This window comes from Triturus cristatus, chromosome 10 (genome assembly GCF_964204655.1).
Source record: "Triturus cristatus chromosome 10, aTriCri1.1, whole genome shotgun sequence".
Classification (NCBI taxonomy): domain Eukaryota; kingdom Metazoa; phylum Chordata; class Amphibia; order Caudata; family Salamandridae; genus Triturus; species Triturus cristatus.
In genome coordinates this window covers 536,523,913-536,548,114 of record NC_140593.1, presented here as the reverse complement: position 1 = coordinate 536,548,114, position 24,202 = coordinate 536,523,913, and the positions used below count along the sequence as shown (strand labels likewise).

At 50.0% G+C, this 24,202-nt stretch overlaps 1 protein-coding gene across 9 annotated transcripts in view; it reads right to left on the bottom strand.

Moving 5' to 3' along the window:
- The window catches only part of KMT2C (lysine methyltransferase 2C), a 1,736,691-nt gene that overhangs the window by 195,164 nt on the left and 1,517,325 nt on the right, over positions 1–24,202 (bottom strand). For all 9 annotated transcript variants that reach the window (XM_085632007.1, XM_085632012.1, XM_085632004.1 and 6 more), the window contains one exon: positions 8,094–8,241. In XM_085632007.1, the coding sequence (XP_085488133.1) occupies positions 8,094–8,241 (148 nt within the window). The remainder of the gene's footprint in view (positions 1–8,093; positions 8,242–24,202) is intronic.

The following is a 24,202-nucleotide window of genomic DNA, read 5'->3' as shown; positions in this document are numbered from 1 at the left end:
TGACTGACCAGAGTGGTCCAGAAGGTTCCGGAACCCCTCATGATAGTCTATGGCCCAGGTCCTAGGGTGACAGTTTAATCCACCATTTTGTGACAACACTAAATCCCCTCTTCCATTTTAGTGAGACACCTTGCACCTCACCCTCAATTAGTGAGAATGGGGCGCCCAGAGCCTCTACGTCTACACCCAAAAAGTTTAGTAGACAAAAAAATGAGAAGGTGAAAAGGGACATAAAAAGAATTATAAAATGAGGAGGGAACTGCCAAAGGGCTGACAGGTCTAACACGCGTCCCCCCCAGCTGAAAGTGGGGAGAGCTACCCAACCCCTTGGGAGTCCTCTTCACTAAGGCGGAAATACCTGGAGAGACCGTCAGCATTGGCGTGGTCCACTCCTGGGCGATGTTCCACCCTAAAGTCCATCCCCTGTAGGGAAATGGACCACCTCAACAGCTTGGGATTCTCGCCCCTCATTTGCATCAGCCACCTAAGGGGCCGGTGGTCGTTCTGAACCAGGAAGTGCGAGCCAAACAGGTATGGCCGCAGCTTCTTCAGAGCCCACACCACCGCAAAAGCTTCCCTCTCAATTGCACTCCACCTCTGTTCCCGGGGGAGTAGTCTCCTAGATAGGAAAACCACCGGTTGGTCTAGACCCTCATCATTAAGTTGCGACAGCACTGCTCCAATACCGTGCTCCGACGCGTCTGTCTGGACAATGAACTCCTTAGCGAAGTCAGGGGCCCTGAGAACAGGTGCCGCACACATGGCCTTTTTCAAGGTGTCAAAAGCTTGTTGACATCCCTCGGTCCAGATCACCCGTCGAGGGTGCTTTTTGGAAGTGAGCTCAGTCAAGGGGGCCACGATGGTTCCGTATCCCTTGACAAAGCGTCGGTAGTAACCAGTGAGGCCCAAGAAGGCCCGAACCTCTGTCTGTGTCTTGGGGGGTTCCCAGGCCATGATGGTTTCGATCTTGGCCTGGAGGGGTTGCACCTTGCCCCGACCCACCAAGTGACCGAGGTACACTACCGACCCCTGCCCGATCTGGCACTTACTGGCCTTGATCGTCAGACCTGCCTGCTGCAAAGCCTGAAGAACGGCCTGAAGATGACTCAGATGACCCTCCCAGCTGCGGCTGAAGACAGCGATGTCATCCAGGTACGCAACTGAAAAGGTTTCCATTCCAGAGAGGACCTGGTTCACCAATCGCTGGAACGTAGCAGGGGCGTTCTTGAGCCCGAAGGGCATCACACAGAACTGGTAGTGACCCTCGGGTGTGGAGAAGGCTGACCTCTCCTTGGCTCCATCCGTCAGGGAAATCTGCCAGTACCCGGAGGTGAGGTCAAAGGTACTGAGATATTGGGCAGCTCCCAGCCGGTCAATGAGCTCATCCGCCCTTGGGATTGGATGAGCGTCTGTCTTTGTCACAGAATTCAGTCCCCTATAATCCACACAGAACCGGAGTTCTGGGGTAGTGCCCGGTGGGGCAGCTTTGGGTACCAGTACCACCGGACTGGACCAGGGACTACTCGAAGGCTCAATCACTCCTAGCTCTAGCATCTTGGTAACTTCCTCATGGATGCTAGCCTTCACCTTATCCGACAGTCGGTAGGACTTGGACTTCACAGGTGGGCTGTCCCCTGTGTCCACGTCATGGGTACACAGATGAGTCCTTCCCGGGATAAGGGAGAACAAGGAAGCAAACTGCTCCAGTACCTGGCGACAGTCCTTCCGTTGTTCAGGAGTTAGTGACGGTGAAAGGATCACTCCCTCCACCGATCCATCCTTCTCTTGGGACGCAAACAGATCAGGAAGAGGTTCACTTTCCTCTTCCTCTGACCCATCAGTCACCATCATTAACGTGACCTCGGGTCTCTCTTGGTGAGGCTTGAGGCGATTGACATGGAGCACCCGATGGGGCTGCCTGGGGGTCTTAAGATCTACCACGTAGGTAACCTTACCCTTTTTCTCAACCACCTCAAAGGGACCTGACCAGCGATCCTGGAGGGCGCTAAGCTCTCCAGGTTCCATCACCCACACCTTCTGGCCAGGCTCCAGCTCCACCGGGTGAGCGTTTCGGTCATACCATTCCTTCATGACCGTTTGGCTGGCTTCTAGGTTTTCAGAAGCTTGCTTCCACAACCTAGCCATTTGGCTACGAAAGGCCAGCATGTAGCTCACCACATCCGGGGGAAGTTTTCTGGGAGTCTTTTCCCATCCATCCTTCACCAGGCTGAGGGGTCCACGCACAGGGTGCCCGTACAACAACTCGAAGGGGCTGAAGCCCACTCCCTTCTGTGGTACCTCCCGGTACGAAAACAGCAAACAAGGTAGGAGGACGTCCCATTTCCTCCGCAGGCCCTCGGGCAGACTCCGGATCATGCCCTTTAAGGTTTTGTTAAACCTTTCCACCAGACCATTAGTCTGGGGGTGATAAGGGGTGGAGAACCGGTAAGTAACTCCACACTCCTTCCACATAGCCCGCATGTATGCCGACATGAAGTTGGTACCTCTGTCCGACACCACTTCCTTGGGGAATCCCATCCGGGTAAAAATTCCCATAAGGGCCCGTGCCACCGCAGGTGCAGTAATGGTCCTCAAAGGTATAGCCTCTGGGTACCGTGTGGCATGATCCACCAGAACCAGGATAAACCTGTGACCGGCCGATGTTGGTGGATCCAATGGCCCGACAATGTCGATGCCCACCCTTTCAAAGGGGGTACCAACGACAGGCAGTGGTTCCAGGGGAGCTTTCAGCTTCACCCCTGTCTTCCCACTAGCTTGGCAGGTTACACACGTCCTACAAAAAGTATCGGACGTAATCCTCATCTGAGGCCAGTAAAAATGAGGGACAAGTCGAGCAAAGGTCTTGTCTTGTCCCAAGTGTCCTGCCAAGGGTATTTCGTGAGCCAGTCCTAATAGGAAGGCTCGGTAACGCTGGGGAACTACCAAGGCCCGGGATGAACCATGCACCGGAGCCTTGGGTTCGCTATACAGGAGTCCATCTTCCCAGTATATGTGGAAGTTCCCCGAATCGTTACCCGCTGCCTGGGCTTCGGCCTGCCGCCGTAAACCCTCAAGGGTAGGGCACTCCTTCTGGGCCCGACAAAACTCTTCCCTAGTAGGTCCTCCCTCCACCTGCCAGTCTGCAGGGGTAGGCAAGCCCTCCAGGGACGTTACATCCCCCTCCGTAGACTCCGGGACAACCTTAGTTGCCCCATCCACCTTTGGAGGGTCAGATGCCGGGGCAGGCTTTCCCCGTCCCCGTCTACCCTTTCCGGCAGCTGGTTGGGCCTTTGTCCCAGGCTCCAACCTCGGTGTGTCCCCTTTTCGGGTGGTCTCGGACCGAGTGTGGGCACACGTCCACTCAGGGGTCCCCAACATTTCCATGTGGGCCCTGAACTCAACCTCCTTCCACGCCGAGTGTTCAAGGTCGTTTCCCAACAGGCAGTCGACCGGCATGGCAGGGCTGATCGCAACTCGTAGAGGACCCGCCACCCCTCCCCACTCAAAGGGAACCTGGGCCACCGGATAGTGACCCTCTCGGTTGTCAGCCATCACAACCGGGTGGACTACATTGGGGACCACCTGCTCTGGGGACACCAGCTGACTCCTTACCATAGTCATGCTGGCTCCTGTGTCCCTCAGAGCCTCCACCCTCTGGGCATTGATGGTGACCCATTGCCTGTACTTAGTAGTATTCGAGGGCATCTGGGTCTTAGGAACCATCTCACAATCCCCTAAGGACACTAAGGTTAGCCCTGCCCACTCACCTCCCTTATCTAGGGGCAACTCCTCCCCGAGCACTACACTCGCCACCCCAGGGGTCTTTCCTCCAATGGGAGGGTGTGGTCTCTTGAGACACTTGGCATCCCCCTTATAGTGCCCAACCTCACCACACTCGTAACATCGGACAACCCTAGGCTGCTGACCACGGTCAGGATAAGGGGGTTTGTGGGGACCAACCTTAGGAGGGAATCCTACTCCCTTCCCTGGTGAACTCTTTTGGGGACCTTTAGAGAACTCCCTCTTTTTGTCTCCCCCCTCTGTCTTCTGGGGGGCGCCCTGTCCAGTCCTTTGGAAATTCCCTCCAGTCCTTTTTGAGGATACCCGGGTACTCGCCCAGATATCCGCCTCCTCCGCAAGCTTCCTGGGATTAGTTAGCTTGCTGTCTACCAGGTGCTGACGCAGCTCTGGAAAACTTTTCTCTAGGAGGTGCTCCTTTAAAATTAAATTGTACAGTCCCTCATAGTCCTTGACATCACTGCCCTGCACCCAGCCCTCTAAGGCCTTCCTGGCATAATCCAAGAAGTCCACCCAATTCTGAGTGGACAACTTCTGACTGCCCCGAAACCTCTGCCTAAATTTTTCAGGGGTCAGTCCGAATTTCCTTACTAGGGCTACCTTCATGACGGGGTACCTGGTCTGGTCTGGCTGTTCTAGCGCTAACAAGGCATCCCTCCCCACCGGAGGCATATACCTATACAGGCCACCCCCCCACTGGGCTTCAGGGACCCCATGGGCTCTTAGAGAAACCTCATAGGCAGCCAGCCATTTTACAATATCATCCCCTATGCCATAGCTAGCAACCACGTCTTTGGGCAGGTAGGGCCTGGACTCTCTCGAGACTTCTCTCGGTATGCTGCCACCATTAGGACTGCTGGGGGTTCCAAGTTGAAGGGCTTTGAGCTCTAACTCTTTTAAGCGAAGCTCGTGGAGGAACTTCCTCTCCTCCCTCTCCTTTTCCAACCGGGCCAGATCCATTCTAAGCTGTCTCTCTTCCCTCCGATCAACTAGGTCAGCAGAGGACAGGCTCCCCCCCGAGGCGCTACTTCCCACTCTTGATGGGGCCCTGGACCCCACGTCCATATTACCGCTCCCAGGGGGTAGAAGGACTTCCGGTTCTTCTAGGAGATCTAGTCCTGGTTCTTCTTCCCGTTTCCCGCTAGGGTGGGCCATAACCCAGGCTCTTAAGCTTGCCTGGAGCTCTGTCTTCTTTGCCCCCTGCTTAAAGAATACCCCCCGTTCCTGGCAGAACTCCTTCAACTGGGCCACTGTATACTCCTCCAGCCTACCCAATTCGAATTCCATCCTGCCAGATGGGACCCCAACACAGTTAACAAGAACTTTACTCAAGAAAGAGAATCCACAGGACAATTTTAAAAATCTCCAATTAAGAAATAATCTGGAGAAAACTCCAGTCAAAACAATACAGTGTAGGTGGTGTTGCGCGCAAAACTGCTGCCAAGCGGATGCAGGCACTGAATAACGATCCCACCGCTGAGCACCAACTTGTTGGACCTATGTCCTAGGGGTAGCTTGGCCCAGGTCAACAGGCTAACATCTCCACTTGGCCTTTCATGCTTGCATCCTACTCAGCTCACAATCTTGCGCAGCACCACCCAAAAGAAAGGACACTACACTGTACTTTTTTTAGAAAAAAGGTAGAAAAGTTTATCTTCCCTTTCCAAATGAATCAATTTGGTTTTTATCCTCTACATTCCAGTTTCACAACATTGCATTATGTTCTAAATGGTAATACTAGTCAACATCAGATTGGCAGATAATTCATCAACACAGGATAATGTAACCCAGCGCCTTAAATTCCAGCCCCAATTACAGTACCACGTTTATCATGTACATCCCACTGGCAATCAAATGGTTATATATTCTGTACAATCTTCAAGGCAGATGAGTACATTACAGCTATTTCAAGATCCTACAAGGTCTTTGGGACCAGATTGTTACTCTAGCAAGTTTCCTCCAGGGTATACACGATAAGGGCACCCCCAGCGCTATTCTCACATCCCCCAATGCGCTCGGAAACAGTTGGATGCACTACGCTCTATACTCTGATGTACCAGGGATAGTCTTATGCAGGCTGTCAGTTCTTGTCCTCTTGTTGAAAGTTACCCCCAGGAGGCCCAGCTTACACTATGCCTGGCTTCCTCCTCACGGGGTGCTTCACGGAGGCAGGGGCCGAGTTCCTGGCTAATTTCTACTGAAACCCGACATTCAAGGGGGTTCTCCTCAGGGAGGGCGAAACCAGGGACCTTTTTCTTCCGCCCGCCTCCCCGGGATCTTTGCGACTTGCAGGCTCCCAAGTGAGCCAAGGCCCCGCTCCACAGCGCTTCCCCTCCCAGTCCGTCGGCCTCACCTCAGTAACGGTCTCTGGCGGAGTTCAGCGCCGGGGGGAGGTTGTCCTCAGCTCTTCGTTGTCCTCACACCCCCGACACCAGTACTTCGAGCCTCCGCTTCGACTAGAGGCGCACCCGACGCCGCCAGGAGCAGCGCGGCTCTCGGGGGGCGCGGCTTCCTCACTCACCCAGGAGCGGCGGGGGCGGCGCTCCAAAATCCACCCCCGTCACGTGACACTAGTCCGGCCGCTTCAGAGCTCGACACAGCCCCCGTTTCCTCAGCGCAGCCTCCTCACACTCCCGGCTGCGTCGCTGGCCGGCAACTGGCACACTAGAGCCCCAGATCTCCCCACAAGGCCCCCAGAGACTTCAGGGACACTTCTAGATCCGGGTCCGCGGCAGTGAGTGTTCCCAACTAAGGTTCGTGACGGGGGGGGGGTCAAAGTTAAACAGGCGATCTGCACACCCAGGCGGTCACATTGATAAGCCAACTCCTGGGGACTACAGCCAAGTCTCCTTCCTCTCTGTCAGGAGGATGATCAGTCGATAGTTCTGGTGTCCAGTATCCCAGGGGTCTACCAGGATGTAGGAGTGATAGTCCAGGAGGGGGTCTCGCTTCCCTGACTCTCTTCAGAGGTCCTGATTAAGTAGGAGCGTCCTGGGTAAAGGTGACCTCAGACAGTGGCCGGGGACAGGGACAGGTCAAAAGGTCGAGGGTGGTATCGGCTGAGGAGGGAAGGATCGCAGAACCTCAGAACTATCAATTTCCCTCTCTAGCGCAGCCACCTCCCCACTCAGATGCCTTACTCCTGTCTACCTCACAGCCCACCTATCAACCTAAAATGGCCGACCTACCTCACCCCTATTTATAACCTGGGCCCTGACTGACCAGAGTGGTCCAGAAGGTTCTGGAACCCCTCATGATAGTCTATGGCCCAGGTCCTAGGGTGACAGTTTAATCCACCATTTTGTGACAACACTAAATCCCCTCTTCCATTTTAGTGAGACACCTTGCACCTCACCCTCAATTAGTGAGAATGGGGCGCCCAGAGCCTCTACGTCTACACCCAAAAAGTTTAGTAGACAAAAAAATGAGAAGGTGAAAAGGGACATAAAAAGAATTATAAAATGAGGAGGGAACTGCCAAAGGGCTGACAGGTCTAACACTTACTAACACCGTTCAAAAACTATGGAGGTAAAATTAGGGCAGCTAATCAGGGCATGGGAGGGGGTGGGTCTCTTCCGGTATATCAATTTGGTTCCGTGAGGATTCCCGCTGCGCAACCTTCTGCGGTCTCCCGATGTCCCGGCTTTGCCACTCACGCTTTTAACTCTCGGTCCTGAAGAAAGCCAACCTCAACTTTTTAACGGGCTGAAACATGTAGACCACATCACCTAGACAACTACAGATCATTACTTCTTGTCAGTTGCATCACATAGCCTTTTAACCATACCCTGAGCCGCCACTAAAAAAATTTACTTGGCAAGGATTCTCAGAGGTATTTTGAACACTCACATCACACATTCACACCACACCCGCGCCGCTGTAATCAGGCGTCGTAGCACAACCGGGCAGCATTAGGCCACCCGGTTGGGACCCCAATGATGAAGCATGACACCAACCAGGTTGGTGTGTAAGGGGTCTTTTCCTAATAGGTCCTTGGACTTACCATATATTTACTTCACCTTATCCTGAGAGACAGTACAGAGAAGATTTATTGTTGGAGTGAGCCTTGGATAAAAATAATTCTTGAATGATGAGGCAGATGATATTATTCACAATACAAAACAAGCCAGACAAGTAAAAAGAATATTATGAATAAAAATGATTCTGCCTGAAAGCACGAGGCCTTCAAATAATAATGAGTGCATGTGTTGCAATGGAAATGTTCACCCTTGAACAACCAATTCACTGCTTACATGATGCATGCAACAACTTGAGTTTAAAAACGAGAATCTCACCTCAGCTCTTCGTGATAGTTATGAGGCGGGGTTGGTAAAGAAGCAGGAACATCCACTGTTCTAGGGCAATTCGCAATAGCTCTGGCAAACAAATCATCATGTGGCCTGAAAGGCAGGTGGAACTGCTTATGTCCTACAGCTCTGGTAACTGAAGCCGAGAAAAGAAAGGCATTCTATCATCAAAGCAGGCAAATGACCCCAAAGACTGCTTTTAGCAACTGGTATGATTTGACAGTTAAAAGTGTGACACAAGCACTTTGCTGTATATCATTACAATTATACTCTGCTTACTCTGTTAAGCTTAACAATAACCAAATTAACGCTTCATTCAAGTGTTTAAAGAAATGCAGACTGTGTACTGAAGTAGATAAAAACATGTATTCCCACAGTCACACATCCAAAGCACTACGCTATAAAATATACGTCAACGTTGCCTTCGCAAAACACTGCTGCAAGGTCAGTCAGAAATATATCATGCAACGCACCAAACATGAGTTACCTAGACTGACCTCTATTTTAAACTTGACATTTAATGAATGAAACACAAAACATCATGGATAGCTTTACTTAGCTCATAATATATTAATAGCTTAACGACAAAGAGCTGCTGTTCCACGTGGTGAAGATGGTCCAAGTTATTCAGTTTACCAACGCTCCATTGCGCATTCTCTGGACCAAACACATCCATGCACTATGTTAGCTTCTGGGGATTCTGTCAAGGCAATTTTAAGACACCAACCTCATACTTTTCCTGGAGATACCAGTTCAAAAACTGTCTCAAACTGGTCATGTGAACAATCCAGGTGGTGGTTGTATTAAAATGTACATGATAAATGTACCCAAAATTTCGCCCTCTACTAAGGAAAATGGTGAGATTTTAACCAATAAAGTCACTCAATGAATTAGGCAAAGCCGCTCAATTATAAGAATAGATATAGTAGCCACACTATGGTGCCATTTTAATGATGGATTTGCCTACATCACCCTTGAGTTAGCCAATGGAAATCTCAGAGATGGTCTAGTAAACTTGGACCAACGCACCTCACCACCCAACAGATCTAAGATCCACTTTAAGAGGACGGAGGCATTTGACTCGGGAAGTACTAAGCCCTCGGCCAACCAAAATTACAATGCAGAAAGTGGTTACAAAAAGGGGCAGTTCAATGGGGAGGCAGGAGGTGGTAGTACATGAAGAGAAGAGGGATTGCCACCCCAATGAATACGTTTAGCCCGATGAGGGAGTCTCATGCCCTAGTGCACCTGCAGAAACGCAATTACAGATTTCTCCCAGCGAGGCCAGTGACAAGGAGAGTCATTCCCTAGCACTTACATAGCTTACAACCCCAGGAAATATCAACAAACTGAAGATATTGTCCTGGAACACAACAGGCCTAACTCCAATCTTATCAGCGAGGAATGTGGGAACTTTATTGACAGCTTCAATATATGCCTTCTCCAGGAGACGTGGGCCACTGACGTGGTCCGCCCAGTGGGCTTTACAAATATTTATGTAGAGGCCTCCCCCTCACCTGCCAGTCGGCCAGCAGGGGGCCTCATTATTTGGGTTAACATACATTTGAAATGTACCATTAAAAAATTGGACACCAAATCCAGGGAGCTATTGGCCGGGAGTGTTAAAAGTCTAAATGGGAACCAGTCAATCCTTTTGGTCAATATCTATAACAGATTCTCTTCACAGAATCAGAACTCTCCAACTAAAACAGCCCTTGATGATTTCCTATAAAGGTTTGAGGGCGCTAGTCATCTAATAGTTGCAGGGACCTGAACACTTCTTATGAACCTCTTGAACTGATGTCACATGTCACTGTGAGTAGGGTGAGGAATTGGGAATCTCAAGTCAGAGCCACGTTGGTGCTGCTAGAAACTCAAAAGCAGCCTTCCGAGAAGCCTCCTTTACTCTTAAGTGTAATCTTCAAGCCTGGTATGGGCATTCAATATCTGATAAGGAACCTGTAGAACCGCCGCTGGAGTCAATATGGCGTCCGCAAACTTGGACGTGTAAGCTAACCGCTCACTGATGCTAGAGCCCGCAAACGGTAGTGCAGTAAAAGTGGCGATAAAGCACTGAGTGAATCCAGGAGCAGAACGGGAGAGTACAGGACAGTAACGCCGAGTCGTGGGCTCACCTGGTGATGGAAGCTGTGGGATGCTTAGCGTTTTGGCAGTGGTGGCCGCGGCAAGGCTTGGTTGTTTTCGGCGGAGCTGCTGGGCGGTCCTGCTGTATCGGCATCGGGCTGCTTGTCCGTCTCAGAGGCGATACGGAGGTCCGAGAGGTGAGTATCCATTGTTTGCAACAATGCCTCTCAAAGGTGTGCGGGGGAGAACGTGGCCACAAGAAGATCCTCTCTGCGAAGGGAATGCCGGTGGCGGAGTGAAGACGCCAGGTAATCCCCCGACAGCCGCAAAAACTGTTAAACACGATATAAATGTTAAGGCGCTGAAAGCTGACACTTTGACCAAAAGAACTATCCCGGAGCTCTTTACTGTTGGCAAGGATAAAAAAAAAGGGGCAAGAATGTGGGTTCTTTACAAGTGGCGGGGATGGATGGAACGGGAGAGCTAGCTGGAATAGATAATAGATGCCTATGTAAACGAGGTCGCAACGACTGATAAAAATGGAGCCTCTATACCCACCACTGTAACTCCCTCGACTTTCTCTAATAATGATGGTATTTTTGACAATCAGAGGAGTAAGGAGCAGCACACTCTGATGGAGGATTTGAGCTCTCTTTCCGCATCTGTTGCTACGGGGGAAATCCCTATTGCAGATGCGGCTACTTGTGTTACCCTTGACTCAAACTCCGGTATTAAGTCGACAATGGCAAGTACTGCAGGGGGTTCTGATATTGGGGTAACTTCAGATAAAAGTGTTAATCTCCAAGTACACGATGCTGAATCTGGTGATTTTTTTCCATTATCTGATCAGTCCACATTGTCCTGTGAGGATTTAGTGGCAATCTTTAAAGCCCAAGCGAATGGGGACGGTGGCAGCGACCATAGCAGTGCGTACTTGGAAGACTTTGGCGAGTTTTTGGACGGTAGTCTGCATACTGTTCGTAAGAAATTAGATCATGAAATCACTAACATGGAATTTGAAAAGGATCACCCTGGTGGGCTACAGATAGACACAGATGCAATTAACCCTCCAGAAGATACATCTTTAGCCCTAATTTACCAATCAATAATGTCCCATCAGGAGGAAACAAGGTTGGAAAGTCAAAGAGTGCAGAACCTTTGCCGGAAACTTCAAAACTCAGTACGCCGTATCGCTAAAACTTGCTCAGATTTTACATCAAGATTTAATGAAGCAGAGGCACGCATTTTGCGTCTTGAAGACGAGCTTGTGGCACAAAAGGCCTTGACTGAATCTTTGCGTACTATGAAAGAGGACACATAGTGGAAGCTGGCCGATTTAGAGAATCGCTCACGCAGGAAAAACCTTAGAGTGCTACAGATTCCGGAGGGGCGGGAAGGAGAAGATCCAAGTTTATTGTTGATTTTTTACAGATGCATTCCCTGAGTTAACTAGATGGGACTGGAATAGAGAGATAGAAAGAGCACATTGTTTCCCCTTTTATATTGGTCCGAGAGTGGGTCAAGCATCGGATAAGCTTAGAGCATTTTTGATTTCTTTCAACAGCTTCTTAGCTAGGGAAGAGGTTTACCAGCTAGCCCGCCCAGATAAAAAAGGAGCAGGGAAAGATTTTGAGTTTTTTGTTAGGCCGGATTTCTGCCACTTCACTGAAGAGAATCGCTGGCAGCTACGTCAGCTTATCCCGCTGTTTCAAGCTAAAGGAGCTCAAGTATTTTTATTGAATCCAGCCAAATATAAAGTTATTTTTCAGGATCGTACTCGATACTTTTCCACAGAGGTTTCAGCAAAAGAATTCCTGAAATCTCTGTAGGTTCTGTTACAGATGGTTTCGCTCTTGAGGGAGCTCTCTTTCTTTTTGTTTTACTTTTTTTCTCTTTCCTGGACCGAGTGGGTGTATAATGGTGGGGTTGGGATAATACCATCTAATAGAAAAATGCTGTTTTTTCTTCGTTGTTGTTGAATTTTTTAGGTTAGAATGGTGTGCCCCGTCCCCTATGTAACACTGCTTTTTCTTTTTTCTTTCTTGTTCTGAGTGTTTCCCAGCCAGGAGGGGGAAGGAACATTCTTATTCTTTATTTTTCTGGTATTATTGCCATTAAAAGGATGTTTAGCAATTGTAAAGTATATGCAATATAGATTGTGGCTTATGGGGGACTTTTTTCTTTCTCCACATGGGCTGGGATAGGGTTTGCGGGAAACGGCATTGGGTGATTGGGAGCTTGTCATCACAAGGACCATTGGTCCTGAAGCCTCATTGGGGGGGGGGGACGGGGGGGGGGGGGGTCTCTGCGGGGGATTGGGTAGGTAGGGTTTGAGGGTGGGAGGATGCAGGGGGTGTTAGGTGGGGTAAAATCAGGAAAAATAATCCACAGTATCAGCATGGAAAAAGTATTTGATAGTTGAAGATTTGATGTCTTGCTTAAAATTGCAGTAAGGGCTTGTTCATTTTTTCTTTTCTTTTTTTCCAATGGCCAGCAGGGGGGTTAGAATATGTTCTTTAAATGTGTGCGGCCTCAACAATTATAATAAGATGCAAAGGGTTGCCGCTGAACTTCGCGTGATTCAACCGGATTTGCTATGTATCCGAGAAACGCACATTCCGTGGGGGAAACGTCAAATGTTGACAAATTTAGGTTTTGTACTTTTGGCTGCCTCACAACAAGCGTCAATGACGCGGGGCATAGCAATACTTGCTAAACCTGCTATCCAGACCTCAGGTCATTTTTTAGCAGATAAATTGGGGCGGTGGTTAATCGTGGAATGCGGCTTGGGTTGTTCTAAATTTACACTATGTACTATTTATGGGTCTAATTTTGATGAATCTTTAGTTTTGGAACAGTTACATTTGGAACTCGCATTGTGGCCGGTACCTTTGGTATTATGCGGAGACTTTAATATAAACTTGGTTAAGAAAGAATTACAGGGCGGGATACAAGGATACACGGGGAGGAAACCCAGGGTGTTTAAGGCATTGTATAATTTGTTAAAGGATCATGGATTACTTGATGCGTGGGATTTTCTTCAAGCAGCAGCACCTGGGTTCAAGGTTTACTCCTTTCCCCATCAGAAGTTAGCACGTCTAGATTATTTTTTTATATCTTCTGTATTACTCACAGGGGCATATATTTCCTAGTGTCACCTCTGATCACGCACCAATACCTTTAGAAATTCCCGCTCTTTCTGTAGGTAGCCCCCCAATAACTTTTTAATTTGATAGGAAGCTATTGCTTGATGGTAGTTTTAGAGAGCATATGCAGATATGAATTAAAGATTTTTTTGATAATAGTAGACAATCTGTCAATGTAGCAGTTCTTTGGGACACTTTTAAAGCCTGCTTTAGAGGGGAAGTATTGAGTTTCGGGATACATTATCAAAAGAAAGCTAAATTAGAATTACAGGAACTATATTCTAAATTGAGATTAGCTGAGGAAAAACACACAAGGAATTTTGCAACCTGAGGATATTGCAGATCTTGAAACTAGTGAGGCAAGATGTCGGGCAAATATTAATATTCTATGGAATAAGGAAAATGCTCGGAAATATTTAATTTATAAAAAGGAGTGCCATGAGTATGGTGAGGCGGAAGGTCAGTGTCTAGCTTTTTGACTGCAGATGAAGGAAGCCTCCCATAGATTTGCGGGTCTTAGAACGACTCTCGAGAGATCCTTGCGATTTTCCATAAGCTTTATACAGATTTATATACTCAACAGAAGCCACAGGACTCTGCAAGTAATTCAGCTATCTTAGAAGATTTGATGCAGATAGATCAGGAGCAGGCAGAGGTATTAGTCAGCCATATTACGATGGAGGAGTTAGAGATGGCTATTAAGAACTTGGCGAATGGTAAGGCTGCAGGACCGGATAAGCTCCCCGGGGAGGTCTATAGGTTTTTTTTTCATGACCTTAAGACTGATGAACAAGTTACTTACCTTCGGTAACGATGTATCTGTAGAAACATTAGTTAGTTAGATTCCTCACCTTAGAATATCCCCAGGCGTCAGGCTGGATCCGGAAAGATTTTACGTCAGCAATACCCCTTGCGCGTCACTAGGCGTCGTCTGCGGCTCTGCGTCCGTCGTCGTGATGACGTCGTCGGAACACTTAGACGCCACCCTCGCGCGCTGACGTCACTTTTTGTACATAGCTTTCCGCGCCAGGAACGCAGAGCCATGCAAGAGACAGACACTGGTGCCAAAAAATTCTAGGGCCCTGAAAGGGATAACCTCAACCCTAGATATCGGTTCGCAGAGCGGGGAGGATGGGCGAGTCGGTGAGGAATTCAACTAACTAATGTTTCTTACAGATACATCGTTACCGAAGGTAAGTAACTTGTTCATCTGAAAGAAACACGTTAGTTAGATTCCTCACCTTAGAATAGATACCCCAGCAATACCAACCCCCGTGGTGGGTCTGCGAACCAAGATAACACCAGAAAGTCCTGGAGAACAGAATGGCCAAAGAAGCAGTCTTTCCGGACTTGGCTATCCAGGCAATAATGCTTGGCAAACGTGTGCAGCGAGGCCCACGTTGCTGCCTGACAGATGTCCTGCAAGGAGACTCCCCGACCCAGGGCAGTCGTCGCCGCCGTGGCCCGAGTGGAATGGGCCCTCAGCCCAACAGGAGGTTCCTTTTTAGCTAAGGAGTAACAAACTTTGATGCACAAAACGACTCACCGAGAGATGGTCTGCTTGTGCACCGCCCGCCCCTTCTTACGCCCACGTAGCCAACGAAGAGTTGGTCGTCCACCCGGAACTGTTTTGTGCGGTCCAGATAGAAGGAGAGCGCACGTTTTGGGTCCAGACGGTGGAGCCTCTCTTCCTCTTTTGAGGGATGCGGAGGCGGAAAGAAGGTGGGCAGCGTAACAGACTGCCCGATGTGAAAGGCGGTCACAACCTTAGGAAGGAAGGAAGGAAGGAAGGGCGAGTGCGGAGCACAACCTTGTCTGGATGGACAGAAAGGAAAGGAGGCTTAGAAGAGAGAGCCTGGAGCTCACTCACCCTTCTAGCAGAGGTGATGGCTACCAGGAAAGCCGTCTTAAGCGTCAACAGACGAAGAGGACAATTATGAAGTGGCTCAAAGGGAGCGCAAATCAGATATGTCAAAACAAGATTCAAATCCCACTGAGGCATTACAAAAGGGACAAGAGGAAACATGTGAGTAATGCCCTTAAGGATTCGAGAAACAACAGGGGATTTGAAAAGAGAAGGCTGATCAGGAAGCCGGAGGAAGGCAGAGATAGCAGAAAGATAACCTTTAAGAGTGCCCAGAGCAGAGCCCTGCTGGGCCAAAGAAAGAAGAAAGAGAAGAACCTCAGAAAGAGGGGCGGAAAGGGGATGCACATCCTTTGCTGTGCACCATGCCACAAATTTGTTCCACCTACAGGTGTATACCGTTTTAGTGGAGGGACGCCTGGCTGCCAGAATCACATCGCAGACTTCAGGAGGCAAGACAAATGGCATCAACTGTCGCCGCTCAATCTCCACGCATGGAGGTGGAGACTGGACAGGTTCGGGTGGAGGACCATCCCCTGCTGCTGCGACAGAAGGTCCCCCTGAAGAGGCAGTCGTATTGGGGGATCGATTGACAGACTGAGTAGCTCGGGATAACAGTACCTTCGTGCCAAATCCGGAGCCACCACGATGACTTGGGCCCGGTCGTGCCTGATCTTCTTCAGCACTCTGGGCAGAAGTGGTATAGGTGGAAAGGCGTACAACAGAACTCTACTCGCGACGAAAGGCGTCCCCGAGCGAGTGCCGCCTTGGAAACTTCAACACGCAGAACTGCTGACATTGCGCGTTCGCTTCGGTGGCGAATGTATCTAACCAAGGCTCGCCCCACTGCCGAAAGAGGCCTTGCGCCACGTCCTAGTTTAGACGCCATTCGTGATTCATCATGCACTGGCGGCTGAGTTCGTCTGCTCTGGCGTTCAGAGAGCCCGCCAGATGTTGAACCACCAGGGTGATGCCCTGATGTTCCAGCCAAGTCCAGAGGCGCAGAGCCTCCTGACAAAGAGTCCACAACCCCACCCGCCCTGTTTGTTGCAATACCACATGGCGGTGGTGTTGTCCGTGAACACCTGCACCACACTTCCCCGGACAATGGGAAGGAATGCCTTCAGTGCAAGTCGGATCGCTCTCAGCTCCAAAAGGTTGATATGGAGCTGAGACTCCACTGGAGACCAGAGTCCTCTGATCTCCGCCTCTCCCATGTGGCCCCCCATCCCAGGAGGGACGCATTCGTCACCACTACGTGCTCCGGGTGGGTTTGGGAGAGGAATCTGCCGCTGACCCAATCGCGGTTCGTGAGACACCACTGCAACTGCTGTGCGGTGCCCTCCGCGATTAAGACATGGTCGGACAGGTTGCCCCGATGCTGGGCCCACTGAAACTTCAGGTCCCACTGCAGAGCCCGCATTCGCCCCCTGGCGTGATGCACTAACAGGATGCAGGAAGCCATCGGACCCAGAAGTCGCAACACCAACCTGACCGAAACCCGGGATAGAGGCTGAAAGATGGGAATCAGAGCCTGAATATCCCGGACCCGCTGCTCCGGAGGATAAGCCCGGAACTGCGCCGAGTCCAGCACCGCCCCGATGAAAAGGAGCTTCTGGGAGGGACTCAGATGCGATTTCGGCACGTTGATGGAGAACCCCAGTAAAAGCAGGAGGTCGGCCGTAGTCTGGAGGTGGAAGATGACTTGCTGGGGCGAGCCCGCCTTCAACAGCCAGTCGTCGAGATAGGGGAAGACTGGAACCCCTGATCTGCGCAGATGAGCTGCGACCACCGCCATCACTTTCGTGAACACCCGAGGGGCACTGGTGAGTCCGAAGGGGAGCACAGTAAACTGAAAATGCTCCTGACCCACCGTGAACCGCAGATAACGCCGGCAGTACGGGAATGTGAAAATAAGCGTCCTGTAAGTCCAACGCTACCATCCAGTCTCCAGGGTCTAGGGCAGCCAGAACCTGAGCTAAGGTGAGCATCTTGAACCTCTCCTTCCGGAGGAAGGCGTTGACGCTTCTGAGGTCCAAAATAGGGCGTAGGCCCCCTTTTCCCTTCTTGGGAACCAGAAAGTAGTGGGAATAACAACCACGGCCTACTTCTGCACCAGGAACGAGCTTGACGGCCCCTTTGGCCAAGAGGGCTACAACTTCCTCCCGTAGAAGATTCAAGTGATCCCCCGACATGCGGTTGCACTGCGGCGGCATGGCTGGAGGGGTCGTCTCGAAGGGGAGGGAGTAGCCCCTTCGGACGATTTGCAGTACCCACCTGTCCGAAGTGATGGAACGCCAGTGGAGCAGGTGATGGCGAACTCTGCCGCCCACTGGCGTGGAAAGGGCCTGAAAGCACGGACTAGGAAGGCTTTGAGGTGGATGCTGCTGGGGTGCATGTGGATGGACCAGCACGTTGACCCCCTGTACCGCCTCGGCGGAATCCACGTCCGCGACGCGTGGAGGATGGTTCTGCGGCCTGTGGCTAGGCAGACGTGAGGGGTGCCCGTTCCTTGGCCACGAAAGGGGCAAAAAGCGGAAGTTTGCAGGTGCGGGCCGAGAGACCCAAGGACTTGGCCGTAGCCCTGGAGTCCTTAAAGCACACCAGCGCACTGTCCACTTTGTCGCCAAAGAGGCTATCGCCATCAAAGGGCATGTCCATGAGGGTGCTCTGGACATTCCCGAAAAAAAGACATGGACCGCAGCCAGGCATGACGCCGAAGCGCCATCGTGGACGACATTGCCCTGCAAAGTGAGTCCGTCGTGTCCAAACCACATCGGATGGCATAACGGTCCAAGAGACAAGCGGTGTTAATCGACCGCAGCCCTAAACTAAGGGAGTTTTTGCCAAACTGCTCCAGTCTCTTGGATTCCCGATCCGGGTGAGCGGACGGGAAGGAGGTCTGGGAAGTAGAGGCCTGGATAACCAGGCTCTCAGGGGTGGGGTGTTGGGACAGAAAACTGAGGTCGCCAGGTGCAGGGCGGTGGCGTCGGGCCACGTTCAGATCCACAGGAGGTACTGTGGAGGGCTTGGACCAGGTGCCCTTCAGAACGTCCATCAGTGCTTCGCTAAACGGCAGCAGAGGCTCTGAGGAGCTTGCTGACGGTTGGAGGACTTCAGTGAGGAGGTTAGTCCTCACGGCCACAGTAGGTAGCTCCAGCCCGAGGGCTTCAGCCGCCATACGCAACGCCATAGAAAAGGTAGCACCTTCCTCCGAAGCCACGGTCGGAGGAGAGATGAAGCCAGTGTCAGGGGAGGTGTCAAGGCCACTGACATCCTCCAGCTCATCTGCCCAGTCCTGTGATAACTAGCCCTGGCGGGCCAGAGGGTCATCCGACCCCTCCCAGTCGCCACCGTCATCCGATTCCTGATAAACAGGGGGAATGATCGGAGCCGGGCGGAAGATGAAATGGTCATCCATCGGCGTCGGACCGGGGCTAAACCGGGGAACGGCGTCGTCCGGAGACGGCACCGGGGGCAGAACTGGTGTTGACGCCGGCGGAGGAGGCATCGTGAGGTCGACCGGCCTCGACAGATTCAGGCCTGGATCCCACAGGGACCTGCGACGTCGGGACCGAAGTCGACGACAGCGCCGGGGCTGGAGCCACCAGCTCACTAGGCCTCCCAGTCGAGTCTGCGGGGCCCAAAGGCGCACCGGCAGGTTTCGACGGCGAAGCCAGGCCCCTCATGGCCGAGGGGAAGGCACTGATCTCCGCCGGAGTCGCATCAGTCCCAGGGACCGGCGGGTATGGGGACGAACGCGGTGCCACCCGGACCCTCGACCGAGTCGCGCGACCGGCGAGGGGAGTCCGAAGAGCGATGTCGTCTCTTGGACTTCTTACTGTGCTTCGACTTACCCGAAGACTTGGATCCCGACGATCGGTGGTGGTGGCTGCGGCTCCGCGACCGGTCCTTGGACCTCCACCGGGACCGTGAACGGCGCGGAGCCGAGTGTCTGAGCTCGAGAAGCTTGCAGGTCCGCTCCTGCCTAGCCTTCAAGGTCAAGGCCCGACAGTCGGGGCACGACTCCGCGTCGTGGTCGGCCCCATGGCAGTAAAGACATCAGTCGGTAACAGGAGTCACAGGCTTTAAAACCAGGCATCCTACCGGCACCAGTTCGGGTCGACGAGTAGACAAAAGAGTCTCAAAAAGTTTTAGTCAAAAAGTGACTAAAGGGGTAAGCTCTTCCCGGATCGGCGCTGTCTGGCGCAGAAAAAAAAAGAACTGACAACAGCACGCGAGGGCGGCGTCTAAGTACTACGATGACGTCATTTTGGCGCACAACGTTTCTTTCAGATATGTTGGCAACCATTCGAGCAGCACAAAATGGGCATGCACCAAGTTCTTGGGATGAAGCCACTATTGTGGTATTCGAGAAGAAGGGGAAACCATCAGAGTTTCCGGGGTCTTACCGACCGATCTCATTGGTTAACTGCGACGGGAAAATCTATGCCAAAATATTGGCAAATCAGTTGGCAAAGGTTATTTTACCGTTAGTTTCCCTACATCAGCATGGCTTCATTCCTGGCCGAGGGATGGTTTCACATGTTAATAAAGTGGTAACTTTATTTGATATTGCCCAGGTGGAAGGGAGGGATTTGGGGCTAATATTGCTTGACGCTGAGAAAGCGTTTGATCGTGTTGCCTGGGACTACTTATGGGACATCCTGTATCGGTTGGGTTTTGGACAAGGGGTTATTCAGGCTATACAAGTACTATATAAGTCAACGGTAGCCAGGATATGTTCAATGGGCATGGTATCGGAACCGGTAAAAATAACTAGAGGGACTCGACAGGGGTGTCCTTGTCCCCCCCATGTTATTTGCCCTGTACAGCAACCCATTTGTAGATATGTTGGAGAAAAGCACCTTGGTGAAACCGTTTATTGTTTAGGGGATTCAGTATTCTGTTTTTGCCTATGTGGACGATATAGCCATCACTACTGCAGATCCGGTTACGGCTAAATTGGAGGTGGAACGCTTAGCCCAAGAATTTGATGAGATATCAGGCTATAAGTTGAATACAACAAAAACGCAAATACAATGTACAAACAATAGTATGCCCAATGATCTAAGAGTGGTCAGGGAAGTGACATATCTAGGGATTAAAATCCGAATATCTATGAAAGAGCTGGTGGAAGCTAACTGGGTGGCTATAATGAACAGTATTAAACAATCTTTAGAAAGGTGGGGGCGTCTTTATCTCACATTGGTGGGTAGACGTAACATTTTAAAAACGAATATACTCCCTAGGGCTTATATTTTTTTTTGATCCGTCCCTTTAGAAATTACACGGGCTCAACTTCAATAATTTACAGGCATTTTGTGCTCAATTTCTCTGGTCCCCGGGCAAACCTAGACAAGTCGCATGGTTTAGGACTCTCCCAAGAGAAAGGGGTGGCTGGTCGATACCTGATTTTTCATTTTATTACTATGCATGATTTTTGTCCAATATGCAAATATTATTGACCGGAGAGGAGGTCAGTAATATGGCAGAAGCTCCGTCAATCTATCATATGCTTGTAGGATCGGAGGTTAACAATTGCCTGTGTTAGAAAAACCCCACTCCCACACCGGAAAGGGTGGTGGTAACGGGGTCTTTCCAGACATACACAGTGGTAGCTTGGCTCGAGTGGTCAGGGGTCAGGCACCGTGTTAAGCATACGCAATACCCACACAATAACCATGCGTGCATCCGTTCCAAAAACGACACTACACCTTAAAAATTATGAAAATATCTCTGTGTTTATCTTCTTTTCTCTTAGTTGCTGATTAAATAAATAATAACACAATCACAATATACAAGGCTTTTTAAATAGTGCAGGTCAAATAAATACTGTCTTAATGATTCAATAAATAGGGGTGATCATAAATAATAAAGGCATAAATATAAGTGCATTACATACAGGCAATTAAATATTCTGAGGCAATAAATACTGCAAACCAATAAATATTGTGCGACAATAAATACTGTGGAACAATAAATACAGTGTAGCAATAAATAGGTTAAATACAATAAATACAGTGCTCTCAATAAATAATTAAAAGCTGACAGTGACACTTATAGAATCAGATCACATTTAGATTTCTATGGGCTGATTTGGCCCAGTCACAGCTTGTGGTTAGATGGATGGCTTGAGGGTGTCTACTCCCTGGCTTGGACAAGGCTGAGGCCTAAACTGAGGTAGATCAAGGGGGGGAAATTCTAGAGACCTGGCTCCCTCACTCTACACAACCCCTCTGAATTAGTCTCAGCTCACCCCTGGCACAATCAAGCTGGTTCCAGCACCTCTCTAGCCCCTAGGGTAGTCTCTCAGGATTCCACAGGGCCTTAGGCGCCCTCTATTCCACTTACTGCCCTTTTTCTGAAGCTCCGACGCCGCTGGAGTCGTGTCGACGCCGTGAGGCGGTTCCGGTTCGATGTCGGCGGCCTCGGCGAAATGTCAGTTCTTGACGACGCCGGTAGGCGGTTCCGGTTCGATGTCGGCGGCCTCGGCTCGATCTCGTCCACCGGTTCGATGACGTCGGGCAGTCTTGGCTCGATGTCGACTTCAGGCGGCTCCGGTCCGATGGCGACCTCAGGTTCGATGACGTCGGCCGGCCTTGGCTCGATGTCGACTTCCGGCGGCTCCGGAGTGCGATCCCCACTCCCGACCTCCGGTGCTCCTCTCCTCAGGTTCCGGCGACTCCGGAGTGCGATCTCCACTCCCGACCTCCGGCACGCTTCACCTCGGTCTCCGGCGACTCCGGAGGGCGGACTTCACTCCCCCGTCGACGCCGCTCACTCGACCTCGGGTGACTTCCTCCTCGACCTCTGGTACTCTCTACGACCTCCGTCGGCGCCCTCTCTCGACCTCTGGCGGCTCCGGGTACGACGTCTGCTTTTCCAGTCAGCGCCGCTTCTCCACCTCGGGCTCCGGGTCTCTAGGCTTCTCGACGTCGGACTCCAGGAAAACCAATAATCAGGTCAGGACTTTGCTGTTCTTTGCTTCTAAGGCCTGTTCCTGCTGTCCAGGTCCTTAAGATGGTTTTTCTTGCTTCTTCCCACACAGGGCTCCAGGCTGGGCTCAGTCAGTAGGGACTAGTATCAAGGGTGGGTTTATGGACCCCACTCCAGGCACAAGTTTCCACCCCTGCTGCCTCACTCCTTCCTCCTTCAGGTTTCTGCTGCTCACTCCTCACCAGTCAGGTGCCAACTGCCCACTCTCTGTCTTAGCTTCCCAACATTCTAAACTGCCTCCAACTGTCACAGGGCTCCAGAATGTTGCAGAAGGTTCTAGTAGGTTCCAGTGGGTGCTGGTGATGTAACAGGTGGCCACCATTTTGTGCTCCAGGCCCTCAGACAGAAGTTCCAGGGGTAGATAAAATGGCTCCCTGAATCTGCATCAATACTAAAAAGTCTGGTGGTTCCCAAAAAGGAAAAATTCTAACAGGGTTTGAGGCAAAAGTGGGACAAAATAAATAATGATGAGGAGGGACCACCCAAAGGGCTGACAGGTCTAACAGCCTGTTTAAAGAAGTGGACGGCAGTTACTACAAGAGAACGCGCTTTAAAGTTATAGAGGCTGTCTTTAAGGTGTGGAAGCTTATTCAGAATATTTTGGGGCGGGAGGGGATAACACATTACACACCTACAAATGGTTCAAAGATACTCCCAGCGATAGTTTGGGACCATGTAGCTACAATCTGGAGAAGTAAGGGTATTTCACGAATTGGAGATTTTTATGAGGTTTGAGGGCTTTATCCTACCTTTCTGGATTTTGCAATGAAATATAATTTAACTAGGACGCAGTTTTTTAAATTTCTCCAGATTCCGGATTTTTTGGGTAGAAAGAATCTAGCATCAGTACCGCATAAACTTATTGAAGCCATTAGGCGACAGGAGAAAATACGTTCTTAAAAAATAAAATTCTCTTAACCTCTAGGGCGGATGATCTGGAGAAGTATAATGTTAAATGGGCTAATCTTCTAGGAGAAAACAATCTCTCCCTGGAGAAAGCTATTGCAATATCCGGGGAAGCCTTTTTATCTGCAAATCTTTAAGCCCAGTTTTTAAAACTGGGTTTAATTTATATTACACGCCTGCAAAGTTGTTGAAATAGGGGGGTGGGGGGTGGGAAGAGAAGAGGATGGAAAATGTTTTCACTGTGGGACTGGCAATGCTGATAGCTTGCATATTTTCTATTCTTGTAGTAAATTGGTTCTCTATATTAGTCATATCAAAAAGTTTCTATCAGATGTTACAGGTGTACCTATTAAAATCTCTGCTTCTATGATGTTATTAGGGATTGGCCAGGATTTAGAGCTTGGAAGACCTATGTATAAGCATCGTTATTTACTGTTTATGGCTAAGGCTGTGGCTCGTCTCTATGTTGCTGCCTCTTGGTTGCAGTCTGAGGCCCCCGCTTTTGAAATGTGGAGAGCCAGGATATATAATATATTTAATTTAGAATTTAGTTTATACTCAGCGAAAGGCTCAAGAAAATAAAAAATTGGTATCTATATTTGGGGGGCGTTCTTTGAACATATTAATGTTCGATTTACGATATGATTTTGTGATACTGTGGAATGATAAATAAAAATAAAAAAAAATTAAAAAAGGAACCTGCAGAACCAGAACAGATCACATCCTTTTGTATATATTTCTCTGGTGTAGTTTGATTGATATGAGGGTAACTAAAAGGCCAGATAGCAATCACAATACACTGAATATTATAATTGGATCATATGCTCATTTCCTCTCAGGCCCAACCAGTGGCTAAACTAAGTAACCCAATCGTTCTCAGTAATAGGAGAGTTAAGGGGCCCATGATTGAGAGGAGAGATGACACTCTTGCAGAAATATACACTAAGTGCAAGCATTAGACGATATCAACGAGCATGCAGGCGAGGCACGACTAATTCAAAATACATTTAGTGGATAAACTGGAAAGATTAAAAAAAATAATCTTCAAGGGTAGGAAGAGTAAGGGGATAAGAAACAACATAGTAGAACGGTTTGCC